At 40.9% G+C, this 20,613-nt stretch overlaps 1 protein-coding gene across 1 annotated transcript; it reads left to right on the forward strand.

Moving 5' to 3' along the window:
- The first annotated feature begins 1,808 nt into the window (after positions 1-1,808).
- On the forward strand, positions 1,809-15,173 carry LOC147641722 (uncharacterized). Its single transcript, XM_086817147.1, is given in 7 exon segments — positions 1,809-1,886; positions 1,888-1,908; positions 2,000-2,119; positions 2,204-2,364; positions 7,844-7,958; positions 10,118-11,109; positions 14,888-15,173. Coding segments are annotated over 7 exon segments (1,773 nt in total).
- The last annotated feature ends 5,440 nt before the right edge of the window (positions 15,174-20,613 follow it).

The raw sequence follows: 20,613 nt of genomic DNA on the forward strand, positions 1-20,613 counted from the left end.
AACGGCCTTCAAAGGCATTTTAATTTTAACCTTCAGGTGAAGGCCACCATGGAAACTAAGGTTTCAATTGAAATCAAATTTTCTAGAGTAGTAATGGTTTGCAAATATGTAAACATGAAGGCCAAGTAAGTTTATAGGCCTTCAAGTTGAAGCTTAGGGCAAGCCTGGGGAAGACAGACTATTTCAGCTTACTAAATACAACTAAAATACAAAATATGCCATTTGTATGTTTTTTATTTAATGTATAAAGGCTTCATCTCAAAAAAACAAAACAAAAAAGCGCGGTGATAGCTCTTGAATTCTGCGTGAGCCCTCTACCGCTTGGTACTAACCCCTCATCCATTTGCAAATGTGTAAATGGATGAGGTATTGACCCCTCATCCATTTGCAAATGTGTAAATATAAAGGCTAAGTAAGTTCATAGGCTTTCACGTTGAAGGTTAGGGTAGGCCATCAATTTTCAGGCCTAGAAGACATACTATTTCAGCTTACAAAATATAACTAAAATATAAAATATGTTGCTTGTATGTTTTTTATTTAATATATAAAGGTTTCATCTCAAAAAAAAAACTTATTCACCCCTTTATGTCTCTTTAAATTTAGGGTTTAGTACCAAATTTAGGGTTCAGTACCAAGCAGTGATGGGCTCGTAAATTCCGCGTGAGCCCTCTACCGCTTGATACTAACCCCTCTATCGCTTGGTACTAACCCCTCTTTTTTTTGGTGCTAGTACTAAGCGCGACAGGGGGCTTGCATTTGTATATCCAAATCTCCTTATCGTCAGGTATTGACCCATGTATAATAAGTGTGCATGTTCTAATTGTGAATGACTGAAATGTTTTTTTAAAGACGTGTCTTCAAAAGAGTTGGACATTGTCTACGAATCGGATGATGAGACAGAAGTCTTGTGCAGAAAAGCTATTTATGTTCTTGTACAATGCACAAGCCCACGAGCGTTTGCATGAGTTGTCTTCACTGTTCAACAAGGAACTTTCTCTTGAGAACGTCATTAATTCTTGTAGGATTGTTCTTGGGTGGTGACCGTGAGCAGGAGTATGAAGACACTATTTTTGCCAATATCGTCATGTCCGATAGTGAACGATATGTCCATTCATCTGATTTTGCAACAGACAAGTCATGAAGAGGAGGCTTAGCCGTTGTCTTGAAAAGATTCCCAGCTGCAATAATAGAGTAGAGGAGAAATGCCTAATAAACTCAAAGAAGTGTCGCCTGCTCCAATTTAGTTATGGTTTTCTTTTTTTTCTACATCTTCGTACTGAGGACTCAGAGCCCGAGACAGTGACTTTGGCAAGCACTCAAGTGCCAATCGAGGATGATGGGGTTGAGGAAGAGGTGGATATAGACCCAGTAGAGGAGAGGGTAGAGGCCAAAAAGGAAACCTTTGAGGCTAATGCATCCCTTATCCCCTTCGATACAGCACCTATTTCATTGGAAGACAGTCAATCTAATGAGAATGAACAGGGGGAGTTGTCACTACCTTCCTTGCTTAGCTTTACTATGGTAGCCCAAGCTGATTATATATTATTAACAGACATTATGTAACATTTAAATATTCGTGAAGACTATTGCTTGGCTGCCTTAGCAAATTTTAGTGAAGCAGACATGGGCTGGATAGAGGAGGAGTTGACAATTATCTACTAGTAGCTAATTCTGCAGTCCAGGACTCCGAGTACTTGCCTAGTAAGAAGATATTAAAGAAGATGTTCGATGAAGCTAGGACATATGAAACCCAATTGCCTTCAAAGGAGGAGGCTGCAGCAATTGCCGACCGTCTTAGTTTGGCAAATATGGGTAAATCTTTGGCACCTACTGTGCATGAAGATAGTAAGTCCACGATCCCTTTATGGACAAGATCCATGCTTGAGGGTGGGTGATGAAAATCAATAGGTAATAGAGATGAAGATTTTTCAAACTATAAGAATTTGATTTATGTGGACTTTGTCAATTGTGTCAGTTAAGCATATAACATTGGTACCAGGTTTTTATATATGATGATGATTTTCTGAAGAGAGCATCCGGATCTTCCACTTCAAAGTCAACAGGTCATCGAAAGGATGTTGCTCTCGCTCAGTATATAAGACATTTGAATCATCAAAAGGTATGTGCAATTTACAACACTTGCTTAAAATTGACAACAGCAAGCAGTGACATGAGTCATGATGATTATAATTTTCATACTCAGATCATTATATTTCACAAGGAATTCTCAAAAGACAATGCAAAATTCCCTTTATTCGCATTCAAAGTACTATCCAGGTTTTGTGGTGGACATGAAGTGCCTTTAAATGTTGAGAAGGTGGTGCTTGTCGAGAAACAGTTTGCACTACGGGTGTTTGGTCAGGGGTATGGTTGCCAAACACTAAGATGCCCCAATGACCTGTCGAGAAATAGTTTGCACTACGGGTGTTTGGTCAGGGGTATGGTTGCCAAACACTAAGATTCCCCTATGACCTGTCATATACAACGCATGCTATTGTAGCGGGAATTACAGACCCAAACACATTGCATCCATATGGAAAAAAGATATCTAATAAGGACAAGAAAAAGCCGGTCGGAACTGTTGCCTCCAACGGTGCAAATGCCAAAAATAGATCTCCCAAGAGATGAAGAGGAAAGAGGAAAAGGAAGACGAAGAAGGAAGACCACTGAAGAAGATCAAGCCCACCTTATCTAGACCACCAACCCTAACTCTTGAGCGACGCCACATCTGATGGCGCTCTCTCGCACTTGACTGATTCCGAGCGCATTGTCATTTTTCTTTATTAATCAATTGTATTGCACGTGTCAATGATAAGGACTTGAATGTGTCTTTTTGTTTTGCTTTGTGAATCAATTTCTTGTAAGTCCATTGATATAACTCTAAAAAACTATTGGCTCGATTCTTGCCTCCACCATGTCTAATGTGCTTAAAGTAACCTGTTCTTGCCATGTAATGTGACTTCTCCATGCCTTAAGTTGACCATATTGACAATCAACCATATGTCTTTACGAAATATGGTGTATGATTATATAGTATATGCTGCAATCAATGACAAAACAGAAAAAAATCAGATGTATGTATTAGTTGGTCTCACAGTATTGAGATTGCAGCAGTTTTTAAAGTTCTTACCATGTAATGAGTTACATGTTGATCACTCCATCCTACAATGAATGCCTTCCTTCGAGTCTCTAATATGTTTTCAAATAATGTTATCTCACTATTGCTCCAGGTCTTTTTCTCCATGAATGCAAAGATCTTGTCAAGTGAAATCCACACATCTACCTTCCGATTTTGGATTGACTTGACTATATTATGTAGATCTTTCCATTGATTAAACATATTTTGCTTGTTTTTATCTCGATAGTCTTTGAGGCAGTATGACAAAAATCTTTTAGCTTTCACACCACCTATTGATGGTTTTTTTGGTACTTTGTTGCCCCCTTGTGATCGCTTGTCGTCCTCCTCGCCCCCCATGCAAGCCAATGTTTGATAGCACCTTTTCTATTACTTTGATCACTTTTAAAGATTCTTTTTAGGCTTTAACGTCCATGCAAAGCATATGTACAAATACACTAGCTTCTCTACAATTCTACACAGTGCATGCAATGTGCATATGTGCACTCTGGATAGAGGAATATTAAGCACTGCTTTGAAATCTTTATCTTTTAAATGCATGTCAAGAGCTTTGTTCCATAGTACACGATCTAAAGTCTTGGCACTTGACATGCAATATAGACATGGAATCTTTGCATTTGCACCTTTTCTTATGTTATACATGCATTTTAGAGTCTTCAAATCACCTGCCATGTGCCATTCCACTTTATAGTCACCGAACCCAGGCACATGAAGGGCCCTTCCATTTCTTTGCTCACTAATTAGTGATGGAATTGTAGTTTGATGAAACACCCAATGCAAAATTTCAAAGTCTTCTTTATCCACCTATGTCATTAGGAAGAAGCTCATGTTTAATACAAGTTTCGTGTTTAAATTATTTCAACGTAATACATAGTCATATTCAATGATAAAGAAGATACCTCAAAAGATCCAAGTGGCAATATGTTATTCTCCGATTGAACACTAAAATATCTTGCATCATCTTTTGTAATTGATATGTCTAAGGCCCTCTTCATCATTAGAGTGATAGTAACCCCCTCCATTTTTCTGTTCTTTAAAATCTCACACTCATCCAGTTTCAAAACAAATTTTGGAACTCCTTCACATTCTTCTTGACTAATCTCAAAGAACTGAACTCCGTACCTTTGTAAAGCTTCAAGATCAAAGATAATATTGTTATGCTGGTTAAAGAGTACCTCTCTGTCTTTAGCAATGAATGTTGCTTCAATATTTATTGGTGAACCAACCTTCTCAAACACCTCTGAGTTCACATGTTGGCGTGCAGACTTTACTTGCATTGGTTTTGGAAGTAACGAACCTTTATGCTTCTTACTTTGACATTTCTCTGCTAGTGCCTTAAATAGTATACTATATGCTTTCTGAGAGATGTTAGTCTCATCCAGCATTGCTTGCACCTGAGTTGCAAAACGAGTTGGTTCTTGTAAATAAAAGAAGACACATGCTTCTCATTGATTTTTTGAAACTTCTTTTGATACAACATCTCTTCCACTATTCCTTTTTGGTACCAAATGACTGTAATGCACTCCAGCTTCAGAATGTACCTTGGACTCTGGATGAAGTAAAGATCTAAAAATAGAATAACATCAAATCTGATTACTTATGACTAGTTTCAAACAAAGAACCTAATCTAAAAAGAGAAATATATATGAAACAAGAGTTAACATAACCTTACAGCCTGTGCTCGCTTCTTCATCCCTCCACTTCTAACTTTCATTTTCTCTATGTGTTGCAAAGTTGCCTTCTTCTTTTACGTGGCCCTAGTACTATGTCCTTTCTCCTTAAAGCATCAATCTTTTTCTCTAAGTCTTGAATTGTTTCTTGTTTGCCATAAGCTTCTCTGCATACAACCCATTTAGTTTTTTTATTTCAATGTTCTCTATCTGTAGAAAATCCCTCTGCTGTTCTGCAACCATCGCTTTTGTTTCCAAGTGTTGGGCATAACCCAACAAACCTTGTCTACTACCCAACACCCGTGAAATGTAGTAGGTTTGTAATGTTGTAAAATAGAGGTGGTGCATTTGTAAATGGATCCTTGGGATACATTAACCCATTGGTCCACAAGTCCAAACGACGCTCTCCATTATTCCTCCTTTGCTCTTTTTGCTCATAACATTAAAAAAATCTCTTATTTCGTTTCTTCAAAGGCTGATACTCAGATTGTATGTCCACATGAAGATGGTAAGTATCATATGTTCTTTTACATGCACCATTTCTACTACTGTTACTGAGACTTTGAGTTTCTCCATGTGTTGTTGAAGGTGGATTAATTGGAATCCCCAAATTTGGATTAATGTTCTCATTTGCAAAGCTAGTATTTTCTGTCATCATAAAACATATTAATAAAGAATTGAAACAAGAATTAACTAGATTAGTAATAAGGACGTTTTTTTTAAGTTTCAGCAGGAAAACCCCCACGGTCGAGATGATGATTAAAGCTTTCCTCGAATCTATTAAATGCATAACTACCTCAAATCTATGAAATCTTGGTTGTGTGACAAGTTTTACGTGCATCCAACAAAGAATACCGCCTCATGATGAAACCTCATTGAAAGAATATGTATATTTTAATATATTTAAATTAATTATTATAATAGTTAAAAAATGAGCTGAATTGCAAATTTGGATATGTTTTAAATCTTTTTTATTTTCTCTCTGTAAGCTGAGTTGGCACTTCTTACAGGGCCCAAAATTGAGTCCACATTTCTCTAATGAATAGCTTGCTATATGTTGATTTCCCTTGCAAGTGGGTTTGGAATTCAGCTCTTCGATCATGGACTAAAAGGAAAAGGGAAAATATGATTGGCCGTATGTATAATGTTAGCCCGAGTGCAGGTGAGCAATACTACCTATGCATGTTACTCCTCACAATGTGTAAAGGCTCTAAATCCTTTGAGGATGTACGAAGTGTAAGTGGACAATTGTATCCCTGCTTTAAGGCTGCATGTGAAGCTAGAGGAATGCTAGAGAGTGATGAGGAGTGGTGTATGTGTCTTCAACAAGAAGCTGCACTGTAGAAAATAGAATTCCAACTACGTCAACTATTTGTCACTATACTGGTTTTTCGTGAGTCTATATCTCCTGGACAGCTTGGAGCAAATTCTACACAGAACTTTCAAGTGATTTTTTCATGGCTTGCAGAGAGAGGGTGTGATGATGGTGTTTGTCTTTCTATAGCAAAGAACCAAGCTCTGTTGCACATGGAAGAGCTCTTACAAAACAATATGGCAAATGACTACATGATTTTGAAGAGTTGTCTATTCCTGATAGATCAAGTGTTGCTATTATCAACAATGGTTTACTGATAGAAAAGATGATGTTTGATTCAGTTTAACAGGCTAATTTGTCTGTATCCATGGAAAGGAGTTTAAATAGTTGTCAATTAAGAGCATTTGATACTATCCCCTTGAGACTGTTGCTTTGAATAATGGTGGTGTTTTTTTCCTTGATGGACCAGGTGGATCAGGCAAAACATATCTTTATAATGCCTTGCTATCTCGATTACGTGGAGAGAATCAAGTTACTTTGGTACGTGCATCGTTTGGAATTGCTGCATTGTTACTATCAAATGGTCGTACATCACAATCACGTTTCAAAATCCCGTTGGTTCTGAATGCTTCTAGCACATGTGGTATCAAAGGTAATAGTCCATTGGCTGAGGTGTTAAAGCTTGCAAGGTTGATCATTTGGGGGATGAGGCTCCAATGATGTATTAGTATGCCTATGAAGCATTGGACAAGACATTAAAAGACATTATGTAAAGTGATATTGTGTTTAGTGGAAAAATTATGCTTTGGTAGTGACTTTAGGTAAATCCTACCAGTTGTGGCAAAGGGATCGTGTGAGGATATTGTTGATGCAGTGTTATGCCGATCATATATTTGGAGATATGTGAATGTTAAAGCTCACCCAAAACATAGTGCATTTGATTGTACAGAACTAGAATTTGTCAAATGGACTTTACAAATTGGAGATGGCTCTTTAGATGATCCAAACAATCAAGGTGGAGTGGTAATTCCACCACGAATGTTGATCCACGGAAACTCCCTTTTGAGTTTGGTTGAATGGGTGTACAAAGATGTTCAAAGAGTGGAGGACTATGCATGCTTCTTCTGAAAGAGAATACCTCAGGGCAGACATGATTGTTTCATATGAGAATGATAGAATAATGTATCCACTTGAGTACTTGAATAGTTTGAATTTAGGTGGTGGATATCCACCTCACCGCTTGCTTTTAAAGATGAATGCTCCTATCATGCTGCTCCGCAATTTGGACCCTCGACGGGTGCTTTACAATGGTACCAGATTGATATGTAAGCAGTTTCACTCAAAGGTGATAGAAGCATAATAAATCATACCAACTATACCAACATTGGAGACAAGGTCTTTATTCCCACGATAACATTCATAACAACTATGCTTGAATTGCCTTTTGACACATGAGAAGGAGATAGTTTTCTGTGGGGCTAGCTTTTGGTATGTCAATAAATAAGTCCCAAGGACAAACATTGAGTGTTTAGGACTTTATTTGTCCACACAAGTATTCACACATGGATAGTTGTATGTTTCTATGTCACGTGTTAGATTATCTGATGCAGTGAAAGTGTGTATAAATAAATCCCAAGGACAAACATTGAGTGTGTTAGGACTTTATTTGTCCACACAAGTATTGACACATGGATAATTGTATGTTTCTATGTCACGTGTTAGATTATCTGATGCAGTGAAAGTGTGTATAAAGGAAACTGTGGAACATGAAAGCAGCATAGAAGGTTCAAAAGAAGTCTACACAGCCAATGTTGTCTACAAAGAGGTATTGCAAATGGTATGTAGAAGAGTGAGCTATTGATATTGTAGCCTACAAATGGTAGAGACTACATTCCTAGATGTGGCATGTATTGTAATCAAGCAAGCATTTGAAAGGAGAATGCTTGCAGAGATTTGGCATGTGCTACCTTATGTTGTCTTTCTATAAGTGTGCATGCTTTTAAGTTGATTGATGCTTCTTATAGAATGAAAACTATTTTACTGTGTTGTGAAGACATGAAGTTTAATAGGAGTTGGATGGCAAATTTCCTTCAATTTATCTCTTGTTGGTAATTTTGAATTGATATATATAAATCTACTTACATTCTATGGATTAAATGGCTGACATCGAGGTAAAGCCACCATACAGATGCACAATATGGTGTGACCCATTTATTGTTCAAGGGATGGTTCAAATTGTTGATATGGCTATAGTGGCTCGGTGAGTTCATGTTTGTTTTTTTAAACATTTGGATAAGCAATGTTTAGCTTCTTACTTCCATTTACAGTGGCTTTATTTATTTTTCTTGCTTTACTTAAAATACCGAACGTCCCATATATATATATATATATATATATATATATATATATATATATATATATATATATATATATATATAGAGAGAGAGAGAGAGAGAGAGAGAGAGAGAGAGAGAGAGAGAGAGAGAGAGAGAGAGAGTGGCCTCAAAATCTTGATTTGATATCATAGGTATATTGCTTAGCATGGATGTGGAAATGAGATCATCTATTTATTTATGGTGATGGACAAGATATTAAAGGTATCCTTCTTGACATTCTCTATAATATAGTCATCATTGTTTACCATAATCTATATTAATTTTCATGGTTCAATGGTAGACTTGTCGTTTTGGGAAGGACAAGCAACATCTCTAATAATCGAACTATTAGAGAGCACATGTGTATTACTGCATGAAAACTAGCTTTTTATGTAGCTTTTGTGTTTTATGTCAATAAAAAATATTTTTGATTTTGATTTTTTTGCTTGCAGGGAATATCTTTATTTTTTAGAACCTGGATTATTGCTAGGTTTGTATGGTCGAGACACTTATAACGATAGTTTCGGGCTCCTTGGAATTTACCAATTAAGATTGTAAAAGATTGCGGATCAACTTCATGTACATGTAATGTTTGTAGACTATGGAATTTACCAATTAAGATTGTAAAAGATTGCGGATCAACTTCATGTACATGTAATGTTTGTAGACTATGGAAAGCCTAATAAGTTAGATTTTCGGTGCATAGGCACTGGACATTATACAATATTCCGCTTTGCTATCTACAAGCCTATTGAAATGCCATTCGTCTCAAATGTTGATCGGATGGGTTATGCCACTAAGTACAGGTATAGTTGTGTGAGTGTGTAAATAAGTGTGTGTGTGTGTGTGTATAAGTACATGTATGCTATGTTTGTACTTATGTATGTCTAGAGATAGATAGATGTTGTTCATATGTATAGGTGGTCTATGTGAGATAGATAGATGCTGTTCATATGTATAGGTAGTGTATGTGAGTACCATGTACACATATATGTGCAAATATATGCATTTACATAAGGATAAGTTGAAAATGCATATACATATATGTATACTTGATTGGTTCTATACATGGGTACATATGCATGTATAGGTAGTATGAATGCGTATATATAATGTATATATGTATGTGAACATACATATGTGTATCTGTATTTAGGCATATATGTGTGTACGTAAATATATATGGATAGACATTGTAGATGTATGTGTATATGTATATATGTTATATATGTTTATATGTGTATATATGTGTGTACGTAAATATATATGGATAGACATTGTAGATGTATGTGTATATGTATATATGTTATATATGTTTATATGTGTGCCAGTTCCTAAAGTATAGATGTATGTGTGTATGTATATGCAAAGAGATTTTGTATGCGTGTATAAACATGAGAGAGAGAGAGAGAGAGAGAGAGAGAGAGAGAGATGTCCACGACTCTATGGTACCCAAACCTTTCATATCCGGAGGATGGGGGATGGGTTGTGTCTTCACCAAGCTGTCTTTTTTAATGGTGTGGTTAGCTTAGCCCGTGGTGTGGCCAGTACTCAAATATAAAGCCTGCTCTGGGGACTAATAGAGAATAATACAACGTCCTTTCTCATTTCCTATATATAGGTAATCACAATAGCCCGCGCCGCAGTTTCGTTAAGGCAAAAATGTGGGGAAGCTTCACGTCTTACCAGTGATTTAGAGACACGCGTAAGGACGGCACTCGGACACTCACGCTGCAGAAAAGACCCGAAACGAAGCGTTGCTCTCCTCGTGCCTCTGTCACCAGAAGAAAACGCCATTTTGCGCACCTATTTCTCTGTAGATACCGAGTTAAAAATGAACACTCTGCGGCGCAGGAATGGGGGCGACGACAAGCTAACTGCGAGCGGGAAGCCATATGTGTTGTCGCGGGAAGAAGAAATAGGAGAAGATAAACAAGATGAAGTTGCTTCGTCTTCATCATCGCTCCATGATAAGCCCTCAGATAAGGCTATGGCGGAGCAAAAGCTTACTTCCCATGGAAAACTTGAACAGCCTGAAAAGAACTCTTCTTCTGAGAAGCCATCAACAGATGGCGAGCTTGAACTATGCGAGAAGAAGAAGAAGAAGACGAAGAACAAGAACAAGAAGAAGCTCTCGCCTGACCCTCCTCCTTCACATTCTTCTTCTTCCGTGGAATCAGATAGACGAAGCGAGCTCAAAAACCTTAGCGACGATATATCCAGCTCCCCTTCCATCATCGATGGCAACTACGAGGTCCCCTCTTCAGCTCCTGCTGCAAAGCCTTCCTTGTCGAAGAACAAGAAGGCTTCAAAGCGCAGTGGCTGGGGATGCCTGGACACATGCTGCTGGCTCATCGGCTACGCGTGTTGCGTGTGGTGGATGCTCCTGGTGCTCTACAAGGCCCTGCCTTCTCTCTCTGAGGCCATCTCGGGCCCCCTCCCAGATCCCCCAGGCTTGAAGCTCCAGAAAGAGGGGCTCAAGGCGCAGCATCCCATTGTCTTTGTTCCCGGCATTGTTACTGGAGGTCTCGAGCTCTGGGAAGGTCAGCCTTGCGCAGATGGATTGTTCCGTAAGAGGCTCTGGGGAGGGACATTTGGCGAGGTTTACAAGAGGTAAGTGCTCCAAGATCGATGGATTTACTAGGAGTGTGTTTAATGGATGTGGGCTGCAGTGGTGGTTTATATGTGGGCTGCAGTGTGCATGTTACTAACCCAAGAAGACCCTAGTGGGTGATAGGTGCTTCACAAATCATCTCCATCATCCATGTGAGGCTTGTGAAGGAAACCGCTATGTTGATGTGTGCACATGACACTAAATCCATAAATCCAGATTCCATCCACCCCGACACCATGTTGTGGGCATAAATGTTGAGGAAGCCCACCGTATTCTCCCGAGTCCTAATGTTGGCTAATCAGGGATTAACATAGGAAACAACCATGTCAATTTGCACATGATAGTTAATTCATAAATCCGTCCACCCTGATGCCATGTTGTAGGCATAAATGTTGAGGAAGCTCACCCGGTCCTCCCCAGTCCTAATGATGATCCACTGAGCTTTCCCTTGGTTCATGGTGTGTGAGTTCAGAATTGAACGGAGTAAGTGCTCACTAACTAAGATTCAAACACTCCCCTTGTTCCCCTCTAGACAAAAAGCGGGCGACCAGAACTGAAGGGAGAAAGTGCTCACTTATTGGGAGCTGAATTTATAGTCAAGTGTGATCACCAAAGCTTGCAGTACTTTGTCACGTTGATGGCACGGAAGCGGTAAAGCTGTTTACGCCCTTATAGCATGCCACACTTCCACACACGCATGCAAACACACCAGAACACCAGACCAAAGAGCATGAACAAAACTTATATTTTCAGATCTGGCTTTCTCAACTTGTTCCCAAATGAACAAAGGAGAAAAAAAAGAAACTCTCTGGCTTCACCAAACACCAGCCACAGCTAATCAAGAGAAATTTACAATTCTGGCTTGAGTCTCCAGAAGAGGTAGAAATCCACAAAAGACCACACACACCCTCTCTCTCTCTGGCTTTCTGCTCAGCCAACTCTGCACAGCTAGCAAAAGAAGCACACCACTCCGCCCAGAGGCGAAAACCTCGACAAGAAGCCTACTCTGCTCTCTCAGATACCAGCTGGAGCAAACCCATTACCATTATCAACACTCTCTTTGGAGGAGAGCAAAAGTTTTACAGCCCATCGACTCAACACAACCAGAATCATCCTCTACTGGTGTGACCTTGTAACTAAGCTGCGATGGTCATGACCATCACCATAACAGAGCCGCCCAATTCATGTTTTAGTTGCACTTCAACAAGGTAGTCATCTCTGCACTACCAGCCTTTACGCCATAAGCAAACAAAGCAACACCTAAAACTTCCGCTATCAAAGGCGGCCAACTCAAAAAGGAACTCCCTCTCTCCGTCGTTACTAACCACTGCAGCAGTCCACTTCTCTATCTTTTTGTTGCCTTTCACTGTGAGCTGGCGGCTCCGCCAAGCAAAAGGACCCACCTCTGCAGAGCGTGCTATCACCAGCACCTCCTTGGCTCCCGTTCTCTGTCAGCTGCACCAGTTGTCACCAAGTTGAACGGCAGCTTTCAGGCTTCCCTTTACTCGCCACGCCTTCACCTACACGAGCCCGTGCTGCAGCCAATCATCAATCACCCTCTGCTCTGTTAGCACATGCTTCACAACCTGTTCGCCATCTGGGATCGCCGCCAGCAGCAATGAATCCCCCAAAATATTAATGTTTCCCTTTGCTTTCTTCTCCAGCTACGCCGCCTCTCCTCTCTGCTTATTGCACCTGCAATTCAATCCTTGCTCTCTCTCAACACGGCCTGCTCCTGCGCACCAACCTTGCTTTTCTGGCTACGTGGTCAGCCCGCCTGTCTCAGCTGCAGCTCAGCTGCTACACCTTAATCCAATTGGCGTCTCCAATCACTACCCCAGCCCGTCCTCAAGCACCTGGACCACGCTACCTACTGTCGCCAGCCTATCGGCTCCCCTGCAGAATCACCAGAGTCACTCCCTTTTCCAGGCCCTCGTCCTCTTTTTTTCGGTCCCCCTCGTTCCGAGCCTGGCGTCCATTTCCTTCAAGGCGGCCACCTTCACGTGCTTGCCATCTCTCTAGATGGTGTGCGCTGGCAGCCAGGCTACACATCCATGTGGTCATTTATTGGCGGCCACATTAATTATCTTTTCATTCCTTTTAAAGCCTATGAGACGGCCACCTATATTGCTTTCACACCAACCAATTTTAAAGGCAACAAAGGCCCCTTCACCTATTAATTGCCCTCCCTTCCCCTTCCTTCAATGTGACCTTCGGTGCCCACTCATTTGGACGCGCACACAAACTCAGAGCCAAACGAGGAGCTGAAATCAACTCTAGTGAATCTCCAGAAGACCACGTCCAGACAGGCCTGTACATGCTCACATCAATACCATCTACTCTGTACACCTGGCAACGCTCTCAAAAGCAAAACTTCACACACACCATGTACATGTATGTACACTTATGAGGCCCTGCATTGGCATATTTAGCTGATATTATTTAGGATTTTTCTAACCTTTTCTAGGCTATTTAGGCATATTTATGCTCAAGGACAGCTGTCGGCCTGGAACAACTGGCCGACCAGCTCATATGGGACATATATAAGGGATCACTCCCTTCTCTTCAGATCCCATCTCATTCTTGCATATCTGCCGGAGGTCATTGGCTGTAGCAACAATCTCTTATACTTGTAAGCACCTACGGGCTTCCCTCGTGCTCATTTTTAGCAATAATCAATTGTTCCCAGCCTTCTACAGTTTGTGCGTTGGGCCTACAACTTGTGTTTTCTCTTTCTTTCAATTTCCTCTCCATCAGATTTTGTGCTCCTGGCAAGAAGAATGTGGTTGCAGATGCCTTGTCAAGAAAGCTATATGTGGTTGCAATTGGAGTTGTCTGGGATGAGAGACATGTATCATTTGGATGTTGAATTTGTAGATATATGGGCTGATTTGATGACTGGTCATGCATATGTCTCATATGTGGTGAAAGATGGCTATCTCTTGAAAGATAATTGCCTACGTGGTGGGGTCTCGAACATGAGGCCAAAAGTTTTGGACGAATGTCATGCCTTGTTTTATGTAGGACAGAGGAATATTGCCAGCAAGCTCATTTCTTGCCTGTCAGGAAAACCATAAAGGTTGAACCTATGGTCATAATCCTTGTATCATAGGTGTTTAAGCATCATGGGATGCCCAAGTCAATTGTGGGAGATAGAGATTCTAGGATAACGAGTCTCTTTCAGAGGGCTCTCTACAATGTGGGCACTAAGCTGAATTTTTTTGTCAGCTAATGGATGAGCAAAGTGAAACTGCAAATTCAGTTGCGTTGGGTTTGCTTAAATGATGATCATAAGACTTTCTAGGAGAATTGCCGTTTTATGGAATTTGCATACAACACCACCATGCATTCTTCTTCAAGGAAGGCCCTATTTGAAATCACGTATGGCAAAGTGCTATTGCCACCCACCCTTTGTACAAAGGATGAGATATTTGTTGACGATGAGTATGTTAGGGACTTTTAAATTGCGTTTGCATAGATGCGGACAACCATTGAGCATTAATAAATTCTTGAACATTGCACGTTATACGACAATGTGTTGTCTAATTGAATGTCTCCTAACCTATGTGCGGTAACAGAATATTGTGTGCATGTATGATTAACACAAGGCAGAATAGAGAGTTAAGTTCATCTCGATTCCTTTTAATATTATGCTCTTTCTTGCAAGAAAAAGTTATCTGCTAAACTCATGGAATATGGGGGAGGTTATCTCAATTTTAGGGCTTGGCTAGAGTTACACAGTGATGGTGTGGTTATGTATGTCAATTGTTGTATTAGGCCTTTTTGCTGGATGGAGCACATGGCATTGGACAATATAACAGGATTGGATCCACCAGGTGTGAGAGTAAGACCTGTTTCAGGATTGGTGGCAGCAGACTATTTTGCCCCAGGATATTTTGTGTGGGCTGTTTTAATAGAAAATCTGGCAAAGATTGGTTATGAAGAAAAAAATCTGCACATGGCAGCTTATGACTGGCGGCTTTTCTCTCAACTTTATACGGACCCTCCCACTTTGTCTGGAATGCAGTATGAAAAGTGCTATCCAGCTTGCTATTATACCTGAGAACCAGATCACCTTCCTCAATTTCTTTCTGCTCCACCTTCTCATTCTCTCTCTCTTGTCTTTTCAATTGCATAGCTGCATAGTGATCAAATGCTAGCTCTCTGTCCAGTTGAACTATTTGCAAAGCCAGTAATCTTTCTCTGTAACAGTTAATAGGTTCATGCCCTTCTTCAATCAAAAACTTCAAAGCTGGAATTTCCCCATCAATAGGCATGAGTGCTTCTTTCCCATAAACTAAATGAAAGGGTGAGAATTGTGTACCAGATTTTACAGCAACCCTGTATGCCCATAATACACGATTCATCTCTATATCCCAATTCTTGATATGGCCTTCTGTCATTTTGGTTATCATCAGCTTAAATTCACCATTGAACCTTTCATTCAAGCCATTGCATTGAGGGTGATAAGGAGTGGAGTATTTGTGGTTGATATTCAATCTTCTGCATAAATGGTCAACTACCTCTCCTCTAAATTCAGGTCCATTATCTGATAGTATCTCCAGAGGAATTCCAAACCTGCAGCATATATGTCCATACACAAAATCAGCCACCTCTTTACTATCCACTCTCTTTACTGCCTTCACTTCCGCCCATTTTGATAAGTAATCTACCGCAGTAAGCACATAACACTTTCCTCTGGCTGTCCTGGGAAGTGGTCCAACTGCATCCACTCCCCATCTTTCAAAAATATCATATACCAGCATGATATTTCTCGGCTCCATTTTTAAGATCCTCTTCCCCATTCTCTGGCACTCATGGCAAGACCTGCACCAGTGTTGAATATCCTTCTGGATGGAAGGCCATACATAACCCTCCAGTAATATCTTCTGCAAGGTGATCTTAAATGCATAATGACCCCCACATGCTCCCTCATGATTTGAAGACAGAATATAATAAATCTCTTCCCTCCAGGGAATTCTCCTCAATACCTGATCAGCTCCCTGCATGTATAATTCATCCCCAATCATGACATAATGCTTACTTTTCCTGATAAAATGATACTTTTGGCCTTTTTTGAGCTCCTCAGGCAAGCGACCTGAGAGTAGATAATCCACCACTCTGGACAGGTATTCCCTCCCTCTGTATAATGGCTCTTCGATTTTTGCAATTACTGGATCCTGATTAATTGCCTCCTGAGCCAACTCATGTGCCATATGATTTTCCTCCCGCCGCACATGTTGAATACTCCATGCTGTAAATTGATGTAGCAGCCTTCTAACCTTAGCCAGGCATTCTTTTAATCTCGGATTCTTTGCTCGCCAGCTACCCAAGACCTGCTTTACCACTAATAGAGAATCTCCCTTTATGATTAGCTTTTGAATCTTCTGCTTTAAAGCAGCCTGTAACCCTTGAAACAATGCTGTGTACTCAGCCTCATTATTACTTTCAGCTTCCAGATATATTCCATTCTTTAGAATCAGCATGCCTTCTGAATCCTGGATTATATATCCCCCGGTGGCCTGATGTATACTCCTTTTATACGAACCATCAAAGAATAAAACATGAGCTCCAGGAATGATAATCTGTTCCTCTTTTTCTATCTTTGAATCCACTTCCTTCACCAGTATCGGGCCATCTTTGTATGTTAGAAGATCTGCCAGAGTTGCTTTGCAAGTATCTTCAATCAAAAATGAAAAATCATACTCTTGAAGCTCCACTAACCATCGCATCATACCTTTTGAGAGTGAAGTACCATTCACCAGCTGAGGGAGTAAAGTATAATTTGTCAGCACCACAAATGGTTTCATCAGGAGATATGACCTGAATTTCCTGCAAGCATACACCAGACTTGACAAAACCAATTCGGCCTCAGTATATTTCCTCTCTGCTTCTGTCTTCACTCTACTTGCAAAATACACAGGCTTCATATATCTGGATTCATCTCCTCTCTGCATTAAGATTGCTCCAACTACATCCGGACCAAAAGATGGATTCACATAAAAGACCTGAGAGAAATCCGGAGCTTTCACACTGGAAATACCTCCCAATACCTCCTTTACTTTCTCAAACACTTCCTCGCATTCTTCATTCCATTGCAATGGTTCCTTCTTCATAGCCTGCTGAAGAGGATAAAGCAGTTGAGACATTAAAGGAACAAATCTTGCCAGATATTTTACCTTCTGGACAAAAGTCTGCAGTTGCCTGGATGTTGATGGTGCAGATAATAAGACAAGAGCTTTTATCTTCTCTGGATCAGGCTCAATTCCATTCTGAGATATCATATGCCCCAACAGCTTCACCTTTGAATGTCCTAAATGACACTTCTTTGGATTCAGCTGTCCACCTGCATCATCCATTTTAGAAAATACTTGCTCCAATTTATTACCATGCTCTTTTTGAGAACTATATACACATATATCATCCAAAAAAGCTCTCACAAAATGATCCGTAAGAGGTGCAAGTACTCTATCAGTGTTCCTCTGATACCACGAGGGTGCATTTTTCAAACCAAATGGTACTACTCGGTAACAGAAGCAACCCCACGGTGTAATGATTGTGGTTTTAGCCTGATCCTCCTCAGCAATTGAGATCTGAAAATACCCAGAGAAACCATCGCATACACTATACCTCTCATATCCAGCTACCCTGTCCAAAATATCATCAATAAACGGCAGAGGATAATGATTGCTTTTTGTTGCAGCATTCAGAGGCTTGTAATCAATACAGACCCTCCAACCACCTGTATGTTTTGGAGTGAAGACCACTGGATTTGCCCAATCTGAGTGATCAATTGGATAAATTAACCCTGCTTTTAACAACTTACTCAGCTCCTCTCTTAATACAGGCAACAACTCTCTATTTATTCTCCTCAGTTTCTGAAACACTGGCCTCACACCCTCTTTCAATACTATAGGCATTGGCTCACATTTGAATCCTCGGATCTCTTCATATGAAGTAATAAACAAATGAGGGAATTTATGTATTACCTTCATATACTCTTCTTTCTCCACTGGCTGCAATTTAGGATTCAGCATGCCCTGTAACAGCTCCTCTTTCTCCGCACTGGGTGATGGAGGCTGCATCAGACTGTCCATATCTTCAAGTCTGCTTTCTTCTTCCCTCTTTAACTCCTCTTCAGCTTGCATCATATGCTTGCTTTCTTCCTTCATTATAAATGATACCTGGCTCTCATCATCTGAAGTAGAACTCTCTTCTTCAGTTTCACTATCTGAATACCCATCAACACTTGTTTCTTCAGGCTCACTCTTCATTTCCCGCTTACTACTCATGTTAAATTTCCTGGCTCTCCCTCTCCTATTATGTACTGTTATGGTTCCCTTTTTCCAGTTTTGAATGGCACCCACCTGTCTGAGCCAAGGTCTGCCCAAAATCAGTGGATAGGCTCCCAAACCAGCTGGCATAATATGGCAATTTATATTGCAAACCACACCAAAAGCAGTCACTGGCACTTCTGTGCATATACCCAGACACTTTACTTTTGCATGATTTGCCAGACGGAGTCTAAAGTCTGAACTAGCATTCAGCTCCAACCCCAATCTCTCCATACAGGACTGAGTCATCACACTGATTTGTGCACCGCCATCAACATATGCCTCTCCAACACTCACATTTCCACACCAGGCATCAACTGATGGACAAATATCAGGAAGGTCTTCCACAGACATCAGCTCCATTTCGCCTTGTGTGGGTTCCTGCTCATTTACTTTCCTCGGATTTGCCAACTTCTTCCACTCTCTCTTAAGCTTCGGACACAATCCAAGCAATTGGGCAAATGTTATATTGGCTACCCTTCCCTTTAAATCTCCCATTAATGTATACTCCTCTTGGCCTTGACCAATATGCAAATCTGAAGTTTTATAATGTCTCCTTGGCTTCCTCTTTTTCTTCTCTGGTTGAGGGCTTATATCAAATTGGACATGCTTACCTTTTTTAGAAGATGGTTCAGGTTCTGCCATTGTACTCCTTGTCCTCTTTGCCACAGGCATAATCTCTGGAATGGTCTCCACTTCTATCAAGCTGAGAGCCGGTCCCTTTCCCTTATCCTCCCATTTGACTCCACTGGTAGAGGGTTGATTTGGATCTTTTACTTCAACACTATGATCCCCCGATCTATCATTAGTCCTCTGCATCACAGGATATATTCCACCACCTGCTCTGGGCGGCTTGTCACATTGAGGGCTGATATGTCCCCGCTCCCCACAGTTCCAGCATTGGACATTACTCAAATAGTAGCCCCGTCCTCTCCCTGTTCCTCCCATGTTCCCTTCACCTGTTGAGATACTGTCCCTTCTATTATTTGGTGCACCTCGGCTTCTTCCCTTTCCACCTGCTTCCATCCAATTCAAACTTAGAGACTTCATGAGCTCCACTGCATCATGTATGTCCCTCTTCAAAGTGTCTTCCTGTTCTGGAACAACAGCAGCTTCCCTTTCAGGATGTATACTCTCAATCTCTGGCATCTTCACAAACTTCTTCTGCTCTTCCTGCATTCCCATCTGCCGCAGACGCTTCACCTTCCACTCCTTCTCTCGAGCTACTCTGACAGCCTCCTCAAAGCTATCCAGGTTCTTCAGCTCCACCTTCAGACGGAGGGTTGGCTCCAGACCAGCCACAAACCGGTCTCTCTTTATCATCTGCGGGGGTACTTCAGGAATCAGAGCCTCACACCATAGACTCCACAGTCTACCAAACTCTATCAGATACTGATCCACATCCTGACCATCTTTCTGCTGAATGTTGCACAATTCCTTCCACACCTCATTTGGACTCCTCACTGGGGCAAACTGTGCCAAGAATGCAGCTCTGACTACACGGTACTCGGGATCCTGTTGATGAATGTTCCTGTGTGTAGTCACAAACATCTGTAACCATGTTTTTGCATCACCCTGCAAGCAATAAGCCAAAATCTGAGAAAGGATCTCCGGGGTTGCCCTGTCTTTCATCAAGGCTGTAAATTCCATCTTCTCCAGAAACCTGACTGCACTTTCCTGTGGCAATCCCCAATACTCTGGAAAATCTTGAGCCATCTCCAAATCTTTCTTCACACAACCCTATTCTCTTTCACAATCCAGAGGAAATCTGTTCCTCTGTGGGGGCACCAAAAAGTGATGGCACGGAAGCGGTAAAGCTGTTTACGCCCTTATAGCATGCCACACTTCCACACACGCATGCAAACACACCAGAACACCAGACCAAAGAGCATGAACAAAACTTATATTTTCAGATCTGGCTTTCTCAACTTGTTCCCAAATGAACAAAGGAGAAAAAAAAGAAACTCTCTGGCTTCACCAAACACCAGCCACAGCTAATCAAGAGAAATTTACAATTCTGGCTTGAGTCTCCAGAAGAGGTAGAAATCCACAAAAGACCACACACACCCTCTCTCTCTCTGGCTTTCTGCTCAGCCAACTCTGCACAGCTAGCAAAAGAAGCACACCACTCCGCCCAGAGGCGAAAACCTCGACAAGAAGCCTACTCTG

This window comes from Cibotium barometz, chromosome 1 (assembly GCF_041138505.1).
Source record: "Cibotium barometz isolate CiBa-2024 chromosome 1, ASM4113850v1, whole genome shotgun sequence".
Classification (NCBI taxonomy): Eukaryota; Viridiplantae; Streptophyta; class Polypodiopsida; order Cyatheales; family Cibotiaceae; genus Cibotium; species Cibotium barometz.